Below are 14926 nucleotides of genomic sequence, written 5' to 3'. Positions count from 1 at the left end.
CCATCACCCACCGGGAACGAGTCTGACTTATTGCCGGTGTCGTGGCAAACTAGGTATCCCCGACAGAATTTGTTTCCCCTTGCGTCGTGAGCATACGCTGGACTGTCCAAATCACGGACAAACAGTATCCCACATTGTTGATTTTTAGTTTACAAACACTTCTTATAATGACTAACTACTCCTGACATTTTTGAGATGTTAGCTCTTTATACAACAAAGTTATAGTGGGATACAAATAATATCAGGCTGATCCTGCCACAATTTGTTCCCCCTGTGTAAATCACGGACAAACAGTATCCCACATTGCTGATTTTTCGTTCACAAACACTTCTTATTATGACGCATTACTCCTGAAACTTTGGAGGATTTAGCTCTTTATATAGTAAAGTTACAGGAGAATAAAAATAGTTATTAGCCAAAATGTTTATGGTTTATTAAAATAATCCCATCTGATACCCCCTGGGGAATAAATATATAATTTTCTGTTGTAACCCTCTAACTGAATGGTAATGTAATGATACTAATTTTTCACTTTTTCACAAAATGAAAACATCAGTACTTCCTGCGTGCTCCCAGCACAGGGGAAACAAATTCTGTCGGGGATACCTACTTTGGCACGACAAAAGTCTCCGTTTCCCCTTCTGTCTGTCTGTGGGCGTGGCTCCTTCAGCTCGTTTTAGGCTCTGAACTGCACACCTGTCCCCATTCGAGTACTCATCAGCTGCAGTGTATATATACAGCAATCCTGTCATTCACTGATTACTCTGTCACACAATGCAGTTAAAAGTCAAGGCCAATAGTTTTAGCGTTTGTTCTCAAGTTCAGTTTACTCGAGCTACTAACGCAGCTTTCCAGTGCCTCAGATTTTCCATGTGTGCCAAGTAAAACCTCTTATTCCATGTCAAGAAGCCTTCCTTTCCTCTCTCCATCTGTTCCTCGAATGACTTCTGACGCTCACTTTTTCCATGAGATCGTTTTCAATAAGCTCTTTAGGTGAGCCTCCGGTCATGTTCTTGTCTCAGAATTTGAAGAATGCCAGTTGTTAAAGGTGCGGATATCTTTACTTTGAATGTTTTTGAAAAGAAATCTAAGTAGTGGTGGGCGTGAAACAGTATCAAAGTGATGCAACAGTGCGCTTTCATGTCCTCTTACCCAATTAAATACGTTTTTTATCAGGTTTCATTAAATCTTATCTTATCTTAAACTGTGAATCAAATAAACAAGACTGATTTAAATATATTTTGGACTACAATATTTATGTATACATTGTGTTAAATGTAAATAAAGCTGCTTTTAAGTGAAACTGGATGTGTACAAGTAGCAGCTGCAGCTTTTTTTGACGTTTTTAAAGGAATTTCAACATTTCTATCACAGGAGGTAATAAAATGGCGCTCATCTGGACAAATCCAGCATTGACATCATTGCACAAACCCTGAACATTTGCAGCTAATTGAAAAGACCGCATTTAGACCATATTTAGAGGAGTATTTGTGTCGTTCTAAAATTTAGTTGTAAAACTTAAGATATTTTAACAGCCAAACATAAATTTTAACTACTAATGTTTAAGCATCAGTTGGTTTTTCCTTCATTTGATTATGTACGCTGTTAATTTCTTTTTGACCCAGGATGATCAACACTACAGGATTTATTTAAATTAGCGCATTTATGAACAGTCATCTGTGAAGCAGTGAAAAAAGGTGATCCTTCTATGATCCCTCTGAATCAACTATGGGCCTAGAAATGAACTCTGAGCAACACCATATGCAAGAACTGTGACGGGGTTTGGGTTTTTAAAAGGTTGAGAGGTTTAAATCAGACCAGAGATTCTAAGATTCAGAGATGACTGAATATCACACTCACACTTTAGTGCAGAGCTATGTAGGCTGTAAACTAAATTCAATCTGATACAGCAGAACAAACCTGTTAGCAACTAATTTAGCAGTGAGATTGACAATATAATAACATTAGTTCTAGACTTTCTGGGAACTCTAAGTAGGTCTTTGTATTAAACCAGTGGTATTATTCCACATTTTGATTTTGGATGCATGTCATCCCCTTTAGTCCTTCATCTATGATAATTTGTCAAATGAACCAAAAACAAACTCTTTACTCATAAAGCATCCCAAGAAGAATGAATAACCAGTTTTCATGTTTCTGGGTTTGTCAGCACATACCAACAAAAGTTAAGTGTTCAAGAGAAAACTTTAACCTCACGAAGTAGTAGTTATCAAACATAACTCTGGTTCTATGCTTACATTTCAACATGTTTTGTTGTTATTTGCTGTATTTAGACTTTATTATTATTATTATTATTTGTTATGTTATATTAGCTTTGCAACATTTAATTTAAAGATCGGAAAATAAAAGATACTGCTCTAAAACAGTATCAGTGAGTAATAGCTTACGTTTTGTGGATCCAAGCCTTAATGTGGCACTGTGCTTACATGGAACCACAGTTATGTATGATTTGCTGGTGGATCGTGTGCCCCATGTCATTCATAGAGTACATCACCTAATGTCCTGCATCATCCTGTATCCACAGTTTCAGACACAGTACACTATGTTTTCTCCTGAAGGATGAAAGAGGAGCCTTTACGGGGTGAGGCCAAGGGTCGAGGCAGGAGCAGCCCCCGTGTCCTTTTTCATTACAGCTGGCAGAGGATTTTACTGCCTTGAAGTATACCGGAATGTCCATGGCTTGGTTTCCTGAAGGACATAATATTTTATTGCACCACGGACGCCATTTTTCCCATTCCTTCTTTGACAGCTATGCCATGTGACAACAAGTGGTTGTGTTGCTTTGGTGGGGCGTGGAATAGTGGCCCAAGGAAGCTAAAGAAGAGGACGATAAGTTGCTTGAACAGACCTGCAAGAGCCCAAAAAGCAGATAGAAGAGAAGCAGAAGACTCCACAGCTTCAATTCCAAATACAGGTAAGCAGATAGATCACTATCACTAAACACTGCAAAATCTGTTGTAACCAGTTAACTGTTTTGCAAATTGTTACAAATGTTGCTTTTTAAAGTAGTTTATTATTGACTTCAAACAATAATGTATGGTTCTTATTATATCATATATATTATTATATTTTATTTCGATTTGATTTTTTTTCTTAAATTGTTACTTTTATAGCTAAATGAGTTTGTACAGTCGAGGAATTTTTCTTATTGCTTCAGTGACAAACATCCAATGGGGGCGTGGGGTGAAAAAAAAAAGCAAAAAAATTTTAAAATACCAACTTTTAAAATATAAAAATAATCTATAAAAGATTTTCTGTTTATAAACTGATGGAGATATGCAGTAGGCTGCAATGCAAGTAAAAAATATGAACCGTGCACCAAATGTTTAAAATGAAAATTATAAGAACTATGTCCACTACTGTGAAAAGGATAAATGCACAGAAAAAAAAACATCAATATAACTTACAGAGTTGGATGCAGTGGTTTTATTTTTAGCTTGGAATAAGTGAAGCAGTACATTGGTACTTAGCACCCAGGTAAGATGTGGTTCTTCACAGTTACACTGGAATTTGAACTTGTTTACATGTAGTTATTCCTGAACTCTGCTGAAGTAACTCGGCATGAGTTGCAGTTAATAATAATCCTTTTGTATCTTATACTGGGCATTGAAATGGTTTATCCTTTTACCCCCTTTAAGATAAGCCAGCTTCATTCTGATTGGATGCTCTTTGTAAACAACAGATTTGAAGGGGGGTGGGTTTCCTGTGCTTACAGAGCCAATAATGATAATAATAATAATGATAATGATAATAATAATCAGTCTGGAAGGAGCATTTAGAGCCAATGTAAGTCTGAGCTTTTTTCATTATTTGAAGCTTAGTTCACATTTAATATAAACATCCAGCATTTTAGCAATACTCTATATGACGCACAATAATAAGCTAACCAGCCAACCAGAATTTTTATTTATTTTTTTCATAGCCATGGTGTTGTGACATTTCACTTTGCTGCTTTATTTAACCTGTGGTGTGAAAAGACAGAATCTCATTCTGTCCTGCAGTATTCTTAGTGTGTCGCATGCATGGACTGTACACAGCAGCAGTGTGTTAGCAGACACAGTGCTGATTGTTGGAGCTCTGTGGTCTGGACAGCTTTCAGAGCACAGTTAGAGCTGTTGTTAGATTTCATCTAAGTGTATTTTCAGCTGTATCAGATGACCTGTTAAACTACAACTGAACTGAACTAAATAATCCCCTCCAATTAAAGCAGTCACTCAACCATCCAGATTGAAATTTATCCTATTACGTAATATAGAAAAAGGGTACAAAGGAATAGAACTTAAAGGAACACAGTAAAAGTCAACTTTAGCAACTTTGGCTGTTTCAGCAGTTGTCCAGAGAGCATTTTATGGTAATTTTCAAATGACAAAGACTCTTGAGGTTATGAAATTGTTATTAGAAGTAAAGAAGAAAGCAGGCTGATGTCACAAAGCAGCCCTCTGCAGAGATCTTAAATCTTCAGACTGCTGACTGCCTCCTGATTTATATCCAGTCAACAGCTGTTTCTTTTAATCATTCCTGAAGGAAGTAGCTTCCCTTTTACTTACAGTAACAAGGTACCATAACTCTGACCTGATTTTAATCCAAACAGCATTTCCTTTCCCCAGTTTGTATTTGCACAAGAACACTTCAAGATAATAACTCAAAAACAAAAAAAGCTTTTAAAAAAATATTTTGCCATTGTGTTTTGTTAGGAAGTTATTGTGTTTCAAGAAGTGTTATTTGCACCTCATAACCCAACGGTGTTGTCAGTCTGAGGCCTCCATGGTTGACCTCCTAACATCAGTCAGGTGTTAACCATATTCGGTCAGGGTTAAGTTATTGTCCAAATTTTTTAACATCAAAATGTGCGCAATATGAAAAGCCGGGTAGACTACTAGCTTGGCAGATAAAGAAACTTGAATCTGACAGAGCCATTAATATAATTAGGAACGATCAAGGGGAATTATCTACAGATCCCACAGAAATTAATAACACCTTTGTCTCGTATTATAAAACCCTATATAAATCTGACAGCCCACTGGACCTGGTAAGCCAAAATGCTTTCTTGGATAGATTGATCTTTCCCTGTATTTCTGAGGATGTGAAAAATGAATTGGAGAGAGAAATAAATTTCAATGACGTTTCTGATGCAATTACGAACATGAGAGGTGGTAAGGCTTCGGGTCCTGATGGGCTTCCGATAGATATTTACAAGCTATTTAAAGCAAAATTAATTCCCCCATTATTAGATGTTTATTTGGAATCCTATGAAACAGGTCGCCTCCCTGCTACATTTCGTAGTGCCCTGATCACTCTCATTCTAAAACCGAGCAAAGCGCCAGCCGAAAGGGGTTCTTACAGACCCATATCGCTGTTAAATTCTGACTCCAAAATCATAGCTAAGGCTTTGGCTATGAGGCTGGAGAGGGCTCTTCCAGCCATTATACACGGAGATCAAAATGGTTTCGTTCAAAATCGCCAGGGGTTCCACAATGTGAGGAGAGTTCTCAATATAATCCACGAATGTGAAGAGTTACCTGATACTGCAATACTATCACTCGACGCGGAGAAGGCGTTCGATCGAGTTGAATGGCCCTATCTAATTGAGGTGCTTAAGCGTTTTGGATTTGGTGATCACTTCCGCCGATGGATTGAAATTTTACTTGCTGATTCGGTTGCAATGGTATCTACCAATAATCTCATCTCTAGTCCTTTTGAGCTATCTCGAGGCACCAGGCAAGGGTCTCCGATTTCACCTCTGCTTTTTGTACTAGCCATGGAACCTTTAGCGATAGCAATTAGATCACATCCCTCGATCCATGGTATTAAAATCGGGGAGGTGCTACACAAAATTGCAATGTACGCTGACGATACTGTTGTGTTTCTATCACACCTTGCAGAATCAATACCATCTCTCCTGAAGCTATTCGATCAATTTAGCAGTTTCTCTGGGTTCAAAGTGAACGAAGAAAAATCATCCATTATGTTTTTAAATATGAACGAGAGGTTGAAACCAGTTGTATCCCACCCATTTGTGAATGCCGCAGAGGGATTTAAATATTTAGGCATCAGAGTAACCCCAACGATAAGCAATCTTAGTTCAGCCAATTATGAGCCCCTGGTGGTAGGGTTGTCGGATGAGATCACTAGATTAATATCGTTGCCTCTTTCTTTACTGGGAAGAATAAACATAGTAAAGATGACTATATTACCTAAATTCCTGTATATCTTTCAGTCAATTCCGCTGGCCCCTCCTCCTTCTTTTTTTTTCCAAGACCAGAAAGCTTCTTTCTAATTTCATCTGGAACAATAGGAAGCCAAGACTCAGACTCTCCCTCTTGTATTTACCATATGATAGGGGAGGACTACAGTTTCCAAATTTAAAATGGTACTATTGGGCTGCTCAGCTGAGGACCACTATGTTTTGGTTTTCAAACGATATTTCCCTTCCCTGGTTAGCAACTGAAAGAATGTCCTCAAAGGGTCTGTCGTTAAATAGCTATTTATACTCAGCACCCTTTAAAACTTTAAAGAAAATTACTACTAATCCCTTTGTAAAAAACACTGTTGTTGTTTGGCATGAAGTACAAAAAATGTTGAATGACTCTTCTGGGTTGTCCTGTTTCTCCCCAATTTGGGGTAATGAACTCTTTGCCCCGGCTAAGAATGACATGGGCTTTAAAGCTTGGCTGAACAAGGGCATTGCGACACTACAGGACGTATATGTGGAATATTCTCTAATGTCTTTCAGTGAATTAAGGGCAAAGTTTGATTTACCGCAGAAACACTTTTTTAAGTATCTGCAACTTAGAAGTTTTATTCTGGCACACTTAAACAATTCAGTGCACCAACCCCCACTCTCCATCCTAGAAACTCATGTTACAAAAAACTGTTTTGGTAAAAGACTGGTGTCCCAGTTTTATAGCCTGTTAGTTGAACACCATAAGGATAACTCTGATAGTAAAAGACGGGAGTGGATTAGTGACTTACAAGAAGATATTTCATATACTGAATGGGGTAAAATATGTTCAAAAACACACACTCAGACCATTAACACTCGTTTGAGAATGATACAATTTAATTGGATAATGCGAACATACATATCCCCTGTACAATTAAATAAATTTGATCCTAATATAATTGATCTATGCTATAAGTGTAATAGGCATCAGGGTACACTTTATCACTGCCTATGGAAATGTGAAGAGATCCAAAAATTTTGGAGCTCTGTGTTACAATATGTCTCTCAGATCACAACTTCTCCTGTACCGCTTTGCCCTAAGTTATGCATTTTAGGCTTGTATCCAGATGACTGTACTCTGTCTTGTGAGGAAAGAATAATGGTCGATCTTTGTTTGCTACAGGCCAAACGCTGTATCGCCTTATGCTGGAAGAATGTTGGTTGCCCCTCTTTTAACCACTGGTTAAATAATTTAACATCGAGTTTAGCTCTTGAGAAACTGACCTATATTGTTAGAAAGAAGGCTTCTGAATTTTACAACATCTGGAAGATATTTTTGGATCTACTGAGGAGTGGGGATGTGGGGGGGGGGCGGTGAGTGAATAAGACAACTAGATAATGAATAATGTCTGACTTGCTGTTGGGAATATACTATGTAACCTATATTATGATTTATTTTTTTATTTTTATTTTTATTTATTTATTTTTTTTTTAATTGTATTTATTTGTATGGTTTAATTTAATTTTTTTTAACTATGCATTTATTTGGAACCCTTTAGGATTAACACTTCAATTATCGCTATTACTATTATTATTATTATTATTATTATTATTATTATTATTATTATTATTAGTGTTGTTATTATTATTATTATTATTTTAATGACTGCCATACGTTCATTTTATGTTGGTGTTGATACTGTTGAAAAAACAAATAAACATACGTTTAAAAAAAAAAAAATGTGCGCAATATAATTTGAAATCCTTTCCTAGCTTGTAAAAATGTGGCATATGGCTAAAACAAGACCCACACTGTCAGCACATCCGATCAGGAACACCTTGTACTTTGTTCTAGATTTAAAATTTAGGCAGTGATTTTTGTTTGGAGCAGTAAGAGAAGATCTTCTAAGAAGAAGATTTTGTTTTTCATGTCCAAAAATAGAGTTAAATTAGTTTTGTTAGAGAAAATAAGCAATTGGGTAATAATAAAATCACTGCCTAGCCAAAAATAATCAATCCCTATACAGATGACTACAGGCACAAATGACTGGCATTGCCTTTATGTAAACCAGCATGTTTTAAATAGATCATGTCTTGGTGGCTGCACTTTTACTGGGCCCTATCCTTCAGCTGTATTGGTTTCTTATTCTGCCGATCAGTAATTAGGAGTGGCGTACTCTGTGCTCCTGGCAGTGGCTGGTGAGTGAGTGTTGGATATTCTTAAGTGAGTGACAACGGTCCTACATGTTGTCAGTGAGAGTGAGCCATCCTCACTGCTGATTTACAGTCGATCAGAGACAGCCGACCCAGACGGGCACAGAGAGACAGATCTATGTCTCAGGAGGGAGGAAGAGAACCCTGCAAAGGAACACCTAAAAGCCCCTCAAGAGCAAAACTCCTCAACGTCTCATATGCGAAACCAAAATGCAGTTATTTCATGACGCAGTTCAAAAACACACTGCAGTAGTTTTGACTATTAGAAGTTTCACTTATTCTGAGTGACTGAATAAGCTTGGGGCTTCTACTACTCTTAGTTGACTAAGAAACTGCATATTTTGACAAGCATGAAGGATTTGTCTTTCAGTTTATATGTTTAAACAGCTGGTCACAATCTCCCATGGACCATTATGCTATCATGCTACCTACACATCCCTAACTTCACCTTCTGCACAGAACATCCTAATATAGGGTTTTCTAAAAGGTCAGTGATAAAGAACCAAAACCCTTGAAACTGTGTGCTATACCTCATGTTCTTAAAGTTAAGAATATGAGGTATAGCACGGAGAGCAACTATATTATTCCAAAAAACAGAGAAGAGTTTCTCCACTTCACTCTTAAGAGTGAAATTTCTCATTCAGGTGCAGCAACAGTAAATTATAATGCTCCTGACTATTTTTAGAAGCACTTTATGTTTACCAGCACAGAAAAGCATGTTGTCTGTGTTATATTCTACTCATGGAAAGCATTTTTAATGTTGTTCGCTACTTTGGTGATATAAATGTTAATCTATATTCACGAACAAAGTAGTCTATTCAAAGTACCAGAGATTTTTGGTTTTTTAATAAAAGCTACATCACTCAAGTTTCCACTGCTGCCGTTAGCCATTTTACATAAATAAAAACAGTTCATAAAATCATGAATATAGATATGCATAAATAACATATATATTACATGAGTGCAAGATTACATTCCCACTGCCTCGTGGGAATTTGTACTGGCCTCATGTAAGAGTAAAAGATCCTAAGCTTAAAATGCTGATAATGTGCCAGTAAAGAATTTCTATATTTGTATCGATAATGTTTGTACCGGTTTGTTTGGCACCTGTCATTCCTAAATTCTAGTACGATAACGCTGCCTCACACGTGTGTGTAAAGTTTAATGCTAAAGTGTGCGATTCACTCCTTAGTCTGTGAAGCTAAATGCGAAATGTCCTTTTTGCTTTTTAAAGCTTTCACAAAGCCTTTTTTGAAAATAAGTTCTCCTTACATTTGCAGACACTACCAGAGTGTGGAGAAGAGGCCTGAGTCAGGTAGAGTGTTGATAACACTGCAATGGGCAGAAAGGATGACAACTCCGAGTACTGGAGAGGTAACGCTATTTCCTCTTAGGTTTTGGCCTTTAATAATATCTGTTACTGTGATCCTCATACAGGTTAATTATTGTCTGTGTTTCCTGGAACTGTTTTGAAGTCTTTCTCTCTCTGTCCTTTGGTAGATGGCGATGACTCCAAACCTGATCTACAAACGGATACAAAGACTGGAAGTTTCAACCAGTGCATCCACCGCACCACCTCAGAAACTCATAACTTGGTTGGATAATCTTCTTTCTGCTCAGTCCCCCTAAGTTTGCCTGAGGCTTTTTTTCCTTATTGTTAAGTACATTAACATTAGTTAATTAATTACATTATATACAGTGCATTACATTATATTATTTGTTGCTAATTCAGATGAAAAATAACAGGTGTGAATGAGTAACCCATCAAAACTAGGAGCATCATCTAATATGGCAACAGCAGGGTCTTGTGTAATATGATTACCCCAAATAATCCACTGTGATTCAGTCGATGAAATAGGATCTGTATATAAAATATATTTTTGTAGTTGAACTTTCGTCTTATTTTGAATGGGAACACATCCCAGAACATCGGCAATTAAATTGCTGTTTGGAAAACTTTAGCTTGCTAGACATTTCTTATATAATCTAATGGCTTCTCAACACTTCTATGATTTTATCTTAATATATAAAAAAGGACAGAACTGAGTCTTTTATGATTTCAAACTATCCCATTATTGGAATTAAATTCTATGAAAAAATTGACATTTTTCAAATTGACACTCTGTTTTTCTCTTTTGCTTCTTATCCATATATCTGACTGAAACACAACCAACGCTCAGGCTGATGACAACGCTGGCAGCGCCAATGATGATGAAGTGGAGGAGGGTCAGAGGGGAAAGAGCTGTGAGGATGATGAAGAGGGCCACCTGGCCTATCACATCGGCCTCGTGATGAAAGAAAGATGTACTTATCACATTCCCCCCCCCCCCCCCCCCCTTTCCCCTTATGCTTTTTTTCTTCTAAAAGGGCAACTGACACCAGAATAGCAACTCTAGAAATAGTTTCCTGTTACCGTGATCACCTGACTACTTTCACTGGTACAGAGGAACTGGCTTATTATTTAATTCAATTCCTCTTTTGTACAATAAATGTACTCTCAGGCACTTAGTCCAGGATGCTAAACCTTTCACTTTTTAATTTGCTGGAATGCATTACTGAAAATTAACCAAATGGTTTGTGATTAAACTTGAACTGAACCTTATGCCATAATTTGGAAGCATCACACAATCGTCTGGCTGTGGAAGAAGAATGAAAGGAAAGCGACTAGTTGACTTTTCAAATGTGTTTGTGACAAGTCAGAAGCTGCAGGAAGTGTGTTTTAGAGTGTTTTAAAAGTGCTCTGCTCTGGACTGCACTGGTGATCCAAATAAATATCTGTCTGTCCTTTCCAGATGAAGTTGTCTCTGCACTTGGAGAAGGAGCATTTGGAAAAGTAGTGAAGTGTATAGACAGAGAGAAGTAAGCACGCATGCTGAAAAATCCTTGGAATTGATGGGTATTTCTAGTGCTTCGAGGTTATATGTTTTTTTTGTTTTCAACATTCAGAGGTCCATATCAGCTTTAAACCTCATATACACCTCTGCATGTCGTGTGTCTGTTCAACAGAGATGAGCACGTAGCTGTGAAGATAGTGAGGAACATTGAGTGTTTCTGTGAAGTAGCGAGGTCTGAGATCGCTGTGCTGGAGGAAATCAACTGCCTGGATGATGATAACAGATTGTAAGTGTAGCTTACATGAAATCCAGGGGGTTACATTTTTCCTTGACAGCATTCAGTTAAATCTTTTTTCTTCTTGTTTAACTGATGGGCTGCAGGAAAGAATAGCTGTGTTATTGCTGTTTGCATTCATTTCTCATTCTAATCTCCAGCGATTGCGTTATTAAAGTGATTTATCGTGTCTTCTGACAGCGCCTGCGTGAGGATGCTGGACTGGTTCGAGCATGAAGGCCACGTCTGCATCGTGTTCGAGCTGCTCGGCCTCAGTATCTTTGAGTTTCTCCGACAGAATGAGTTCCTGCCGTTCAGCGTGGAGCAGATTAGACGCATGGCCTTCCAGATCTTCAAAGCTGTGTGCTGTGAGTCGGGTGTTTACTTCTGTGAGACTGGGCGTTGTAGGTGACTGTTTACGTTGGCAATCTTGGGACTGAAACATCTCTTAGTTTCTAAAGACTTTTTTATTGTTTGTGGGTTTTTACATCATTTTAGGAGAGAAATCAAAACTAATGTAGTGTAACAAAGCGTAACCCTGTTAGCTTGTCTGCCACTATTTTGATCAACAGTAGCTGACAAACAGGCAAAATTACTGATTCATTTAAAAAAAAGGTTTTTTTTGCCTTCTACAGGGACAGTCGAACACTGTGTTGCTCAGTTTAAAAAATTGTTGATTTCATGCACAATTGTATTGTGTATTTTTGTGTGTTTTGCAGTTCTGCACCGTAACAAACTGACCCACACAGACCTGAAGCCAGAGAACATCCTGTTTGTGCGCTCTGACTATGACCTGGAGTATAATGAGGACTTGGTAAGAGTGCAATATCACGTCATGGTTTTATTTTAAGGTTTGCTATGTGATGAAGGATGTTTACTAGAGAGTGTGTGTGTGTGTTCCTGTTTGTGTGTATGCGTCCATTTTTATGTCAGGAGTGTAAGGAGAAGAGGCTGAGGAGTCTTGATGTGAAGGTTGTGGACTTTGGCAATGCCACATTTGACCACGAACCCCATGAATCCCTGGTTTCAACGCGTTACTACCGAGCTCCAGAAGTCATACTTGGTACACAAACAACTGACACATGCACACACACTCCTACATGAACACTCAGAGAATTAAGCTCAGTTATCTACATTTCAGGTCTGGGCTGGAACCAGTCATGTGACGTTTGGAGTCTGGGCTGTGTCATGATGGAGTTTTACCTAGGACGCGCACTCTTCCTGGTACACACACACACACAGACACGCACACAGACACACACACGTGCACGCACACACAGTAGTATAACTGCTGGTTTTGTTTCAGACCCATGACAGTAAAGAACATCTGGCCATGATGGAGAAAGTCCTCGGACCGGTCCCTCCACATCTGCTCAAACAGACCAGGTAGCTACACAAATAGCTACACACACACACACACACACACACACACACACACACACACACACACACACACACACACACACACACGTGTGAATCAATTGTTCTTGTATTTTGATGTCAAAGACAAATGAAATCAAGAAGCTGGAGGACTGTGGTTGTTGAAAAGTCATACTTACAACTTACAAGAGAAAACACAGAACTAATAATAGGAGAGCGAATAAAGAAGAGCAACAAATGATAACTAAGGACATTTGAGAACATGGCATGAAACCATGACTAGACAAAAGGGCTCATAGAGCAGTCTAATTATGCATTGCCCCTACAAAGATCCTTCCCAAAGGGTTTTCTGCACCATTCTCAGGGTCTCATAGGTCGTTCGTACCCATGGAGGCTGCATAAAAGCATCCCTAATTGAGTCCCAGTTAAGTGCAGGAGTGCCTTAACTGGCACTCCTGCACTCAGCCTGCACTGCATACTGAAAGAGCACTTCATTACATACACCTGAACACTGAGGTGAATACTCTGAATGTAACTTTTCATATAGCACAAAGTTCAGCTGAATTTCCCCATAGTCTGCAAATGAATGCATATTTGCACCCACAGATGCAGATGATGACAGAGACACTTTCAGTGAAATCCAAAAGAAATCATATTAAACATGGCAGAAATGCTGCATTTCATTTGTGCAAACAGACACTGTGCATGTGCCAATAAACAACTCTTATATGCAGCATTTTTCTAAAGAACTGTCCAAGGAACTGTGCACAAAGAACAAAAAATATATAAAATAACACTTTGATTAAAAAGATTGTGCATCTGCAGGAAAATGAAATTTAGCAGCAAGGGTCTCCAAATGGTGATATAGAGCTTATCCATGATCTCTTTTGTGAATATGCTCTCCTCAGCTCCAGGTGTAATTTGAAGTAGTGTGTTGTGTGTGTTGACAGAGTGTTTTTGTCTGCAACTGAATATAAACACTGTGCATGTAATCTGTGTAGGAAGAAGCATTATGTGCACAGCGAGTGTCTGAACTGGGACGATGAATACATCAGGAAACACTGTCGACCTCTCAAGGTACCCGGCACTCACATCAACCAGTCAGCTTCAGCTGTGAGCTGGGACTGGTAGCTGTAGGAAATCTGATTATTTCTGTCTCTCAGCTGTACATGCAGACGCAGAACGAGGAGGAGAGGCAGTTGTTCGATCTGCTCAGCTGCATGTTGGAATATGATGTGTCCAGACGGATCACCCTGGAGGAGGCACTGTGGCACCCGTTCTTCAGCCCACTGAGGACGTAGAGGCAGCAGCAGTGCAGCTAGCTAATGCATGCATACACACACACGCACATACACACACATGCACACATGTTTTCATATCTTAGTGAGGACCAGTGTCACGTCAGTGGGAGGATCCGGGGGTTTCTCTGTGAATTTCACGTTCCCGTGGCAGCGTGCTCGGTGCTTGCTCAGATTTGAAGTTCAAGTTTTTGCTGTGGAAAGTAGCTTTCTTCCCACACAGACTGTACAGCAGACGCTAATGTTTTTGTCACTTTTTACGGAATAAAACTTAAAGTAATGTAAGTACGTCCATGCTTTAAATGCTGCATGGTCAAACTCTCTCCTGCACTCCATATTATCCATTGTTGATCTACACACGTCTGTTGCTGCCACGGATGTCGCTCGTAAATCATTGTCATGTGACACTCTAACAAACAAAATCACGACAGTTTAGTAATGCAGTAATGCAGCGTGCTTACGGGAAAGTAACAGTAATCTCATTACTTTTTTGCAATAGTAATCCCTTACTTTACCCGTTACTTTAAAAAAGTAATCGGATTACTTTGGAGGACTTTAGAGGTCCTCACTCTCATTGGCATAATGCTTTCCCTAGCCTTACCATCAAAAATGAATACCATACTATAACCCGTAGCCTAAACCTAACCATGACCTAATAGTAACCCTGACACTTTAACCACATTTTGAGCCTCAAAAATACCTTCAAACTTGTGTGAACAGGCATTTTGTCTCCATAAGTGACTGT

The 14926-nt window shown here is 38.6% G+C and overlaps 1 protein-coding gene across 1 annotated transcript; it reads left to right on the top strand.

Moving 5' to 3' along the window:
- Window positions 1–2806: 2806 nt before the first annotated feature.
- On the top strand, window positions 2807–14863 carry LOC147320369 (dual specificity protein kinase CLK4-like). Its single transcript, XM_086307448.1, has 13 exons — window positions 2807–2932; window positions 9676–9769; window positions 9896–9990; window positions 10576–10699; window positions 11188–11254; window positions 11402–11515; window positions 11705–11871; window positions 12223–12317; window positions 12437–12566; window positions 12645–12727; window positions 12810–12889; window positions 13885–13960; window positions 14047–14863. Exons 2-13 carry the CDS (start codon window positions 9733–9735, stop codon window positions 14182–14184), a joined length of 1206 nt encoding a protein of 401 aa, XP_086163574.1. The 5' UTR covers window positions 2807–2932; window positions 9676–9732; the 3' UTR covers window positions 14185–14863.
- Window positions 14864–14926: the final 63 nt, after the last annotated feature.

Source organism: Aulonocara sp. 'chitande type north' Nkhata Bay, linkage group LG10, assembly GCF_057382095.1.
Source record: "Aulonocara sp. 'chitande type north' Nkhata Bay isolate Kocher_YH1m ecotype deep benthic linkage group LG10, A_spYH_male_GT1.1, whole genome shotgun sequence".
NCBI lineage: Eukaryota > Metazoa > Chordata > Actinopteri > Cichliformes > Cichlidae > Aulonocara > Aulonocara sp. 'chitande type north' Nkhata Bay.
This window is presented reverse-complemented; position numbering and strand designations above follow the sequence as displayed.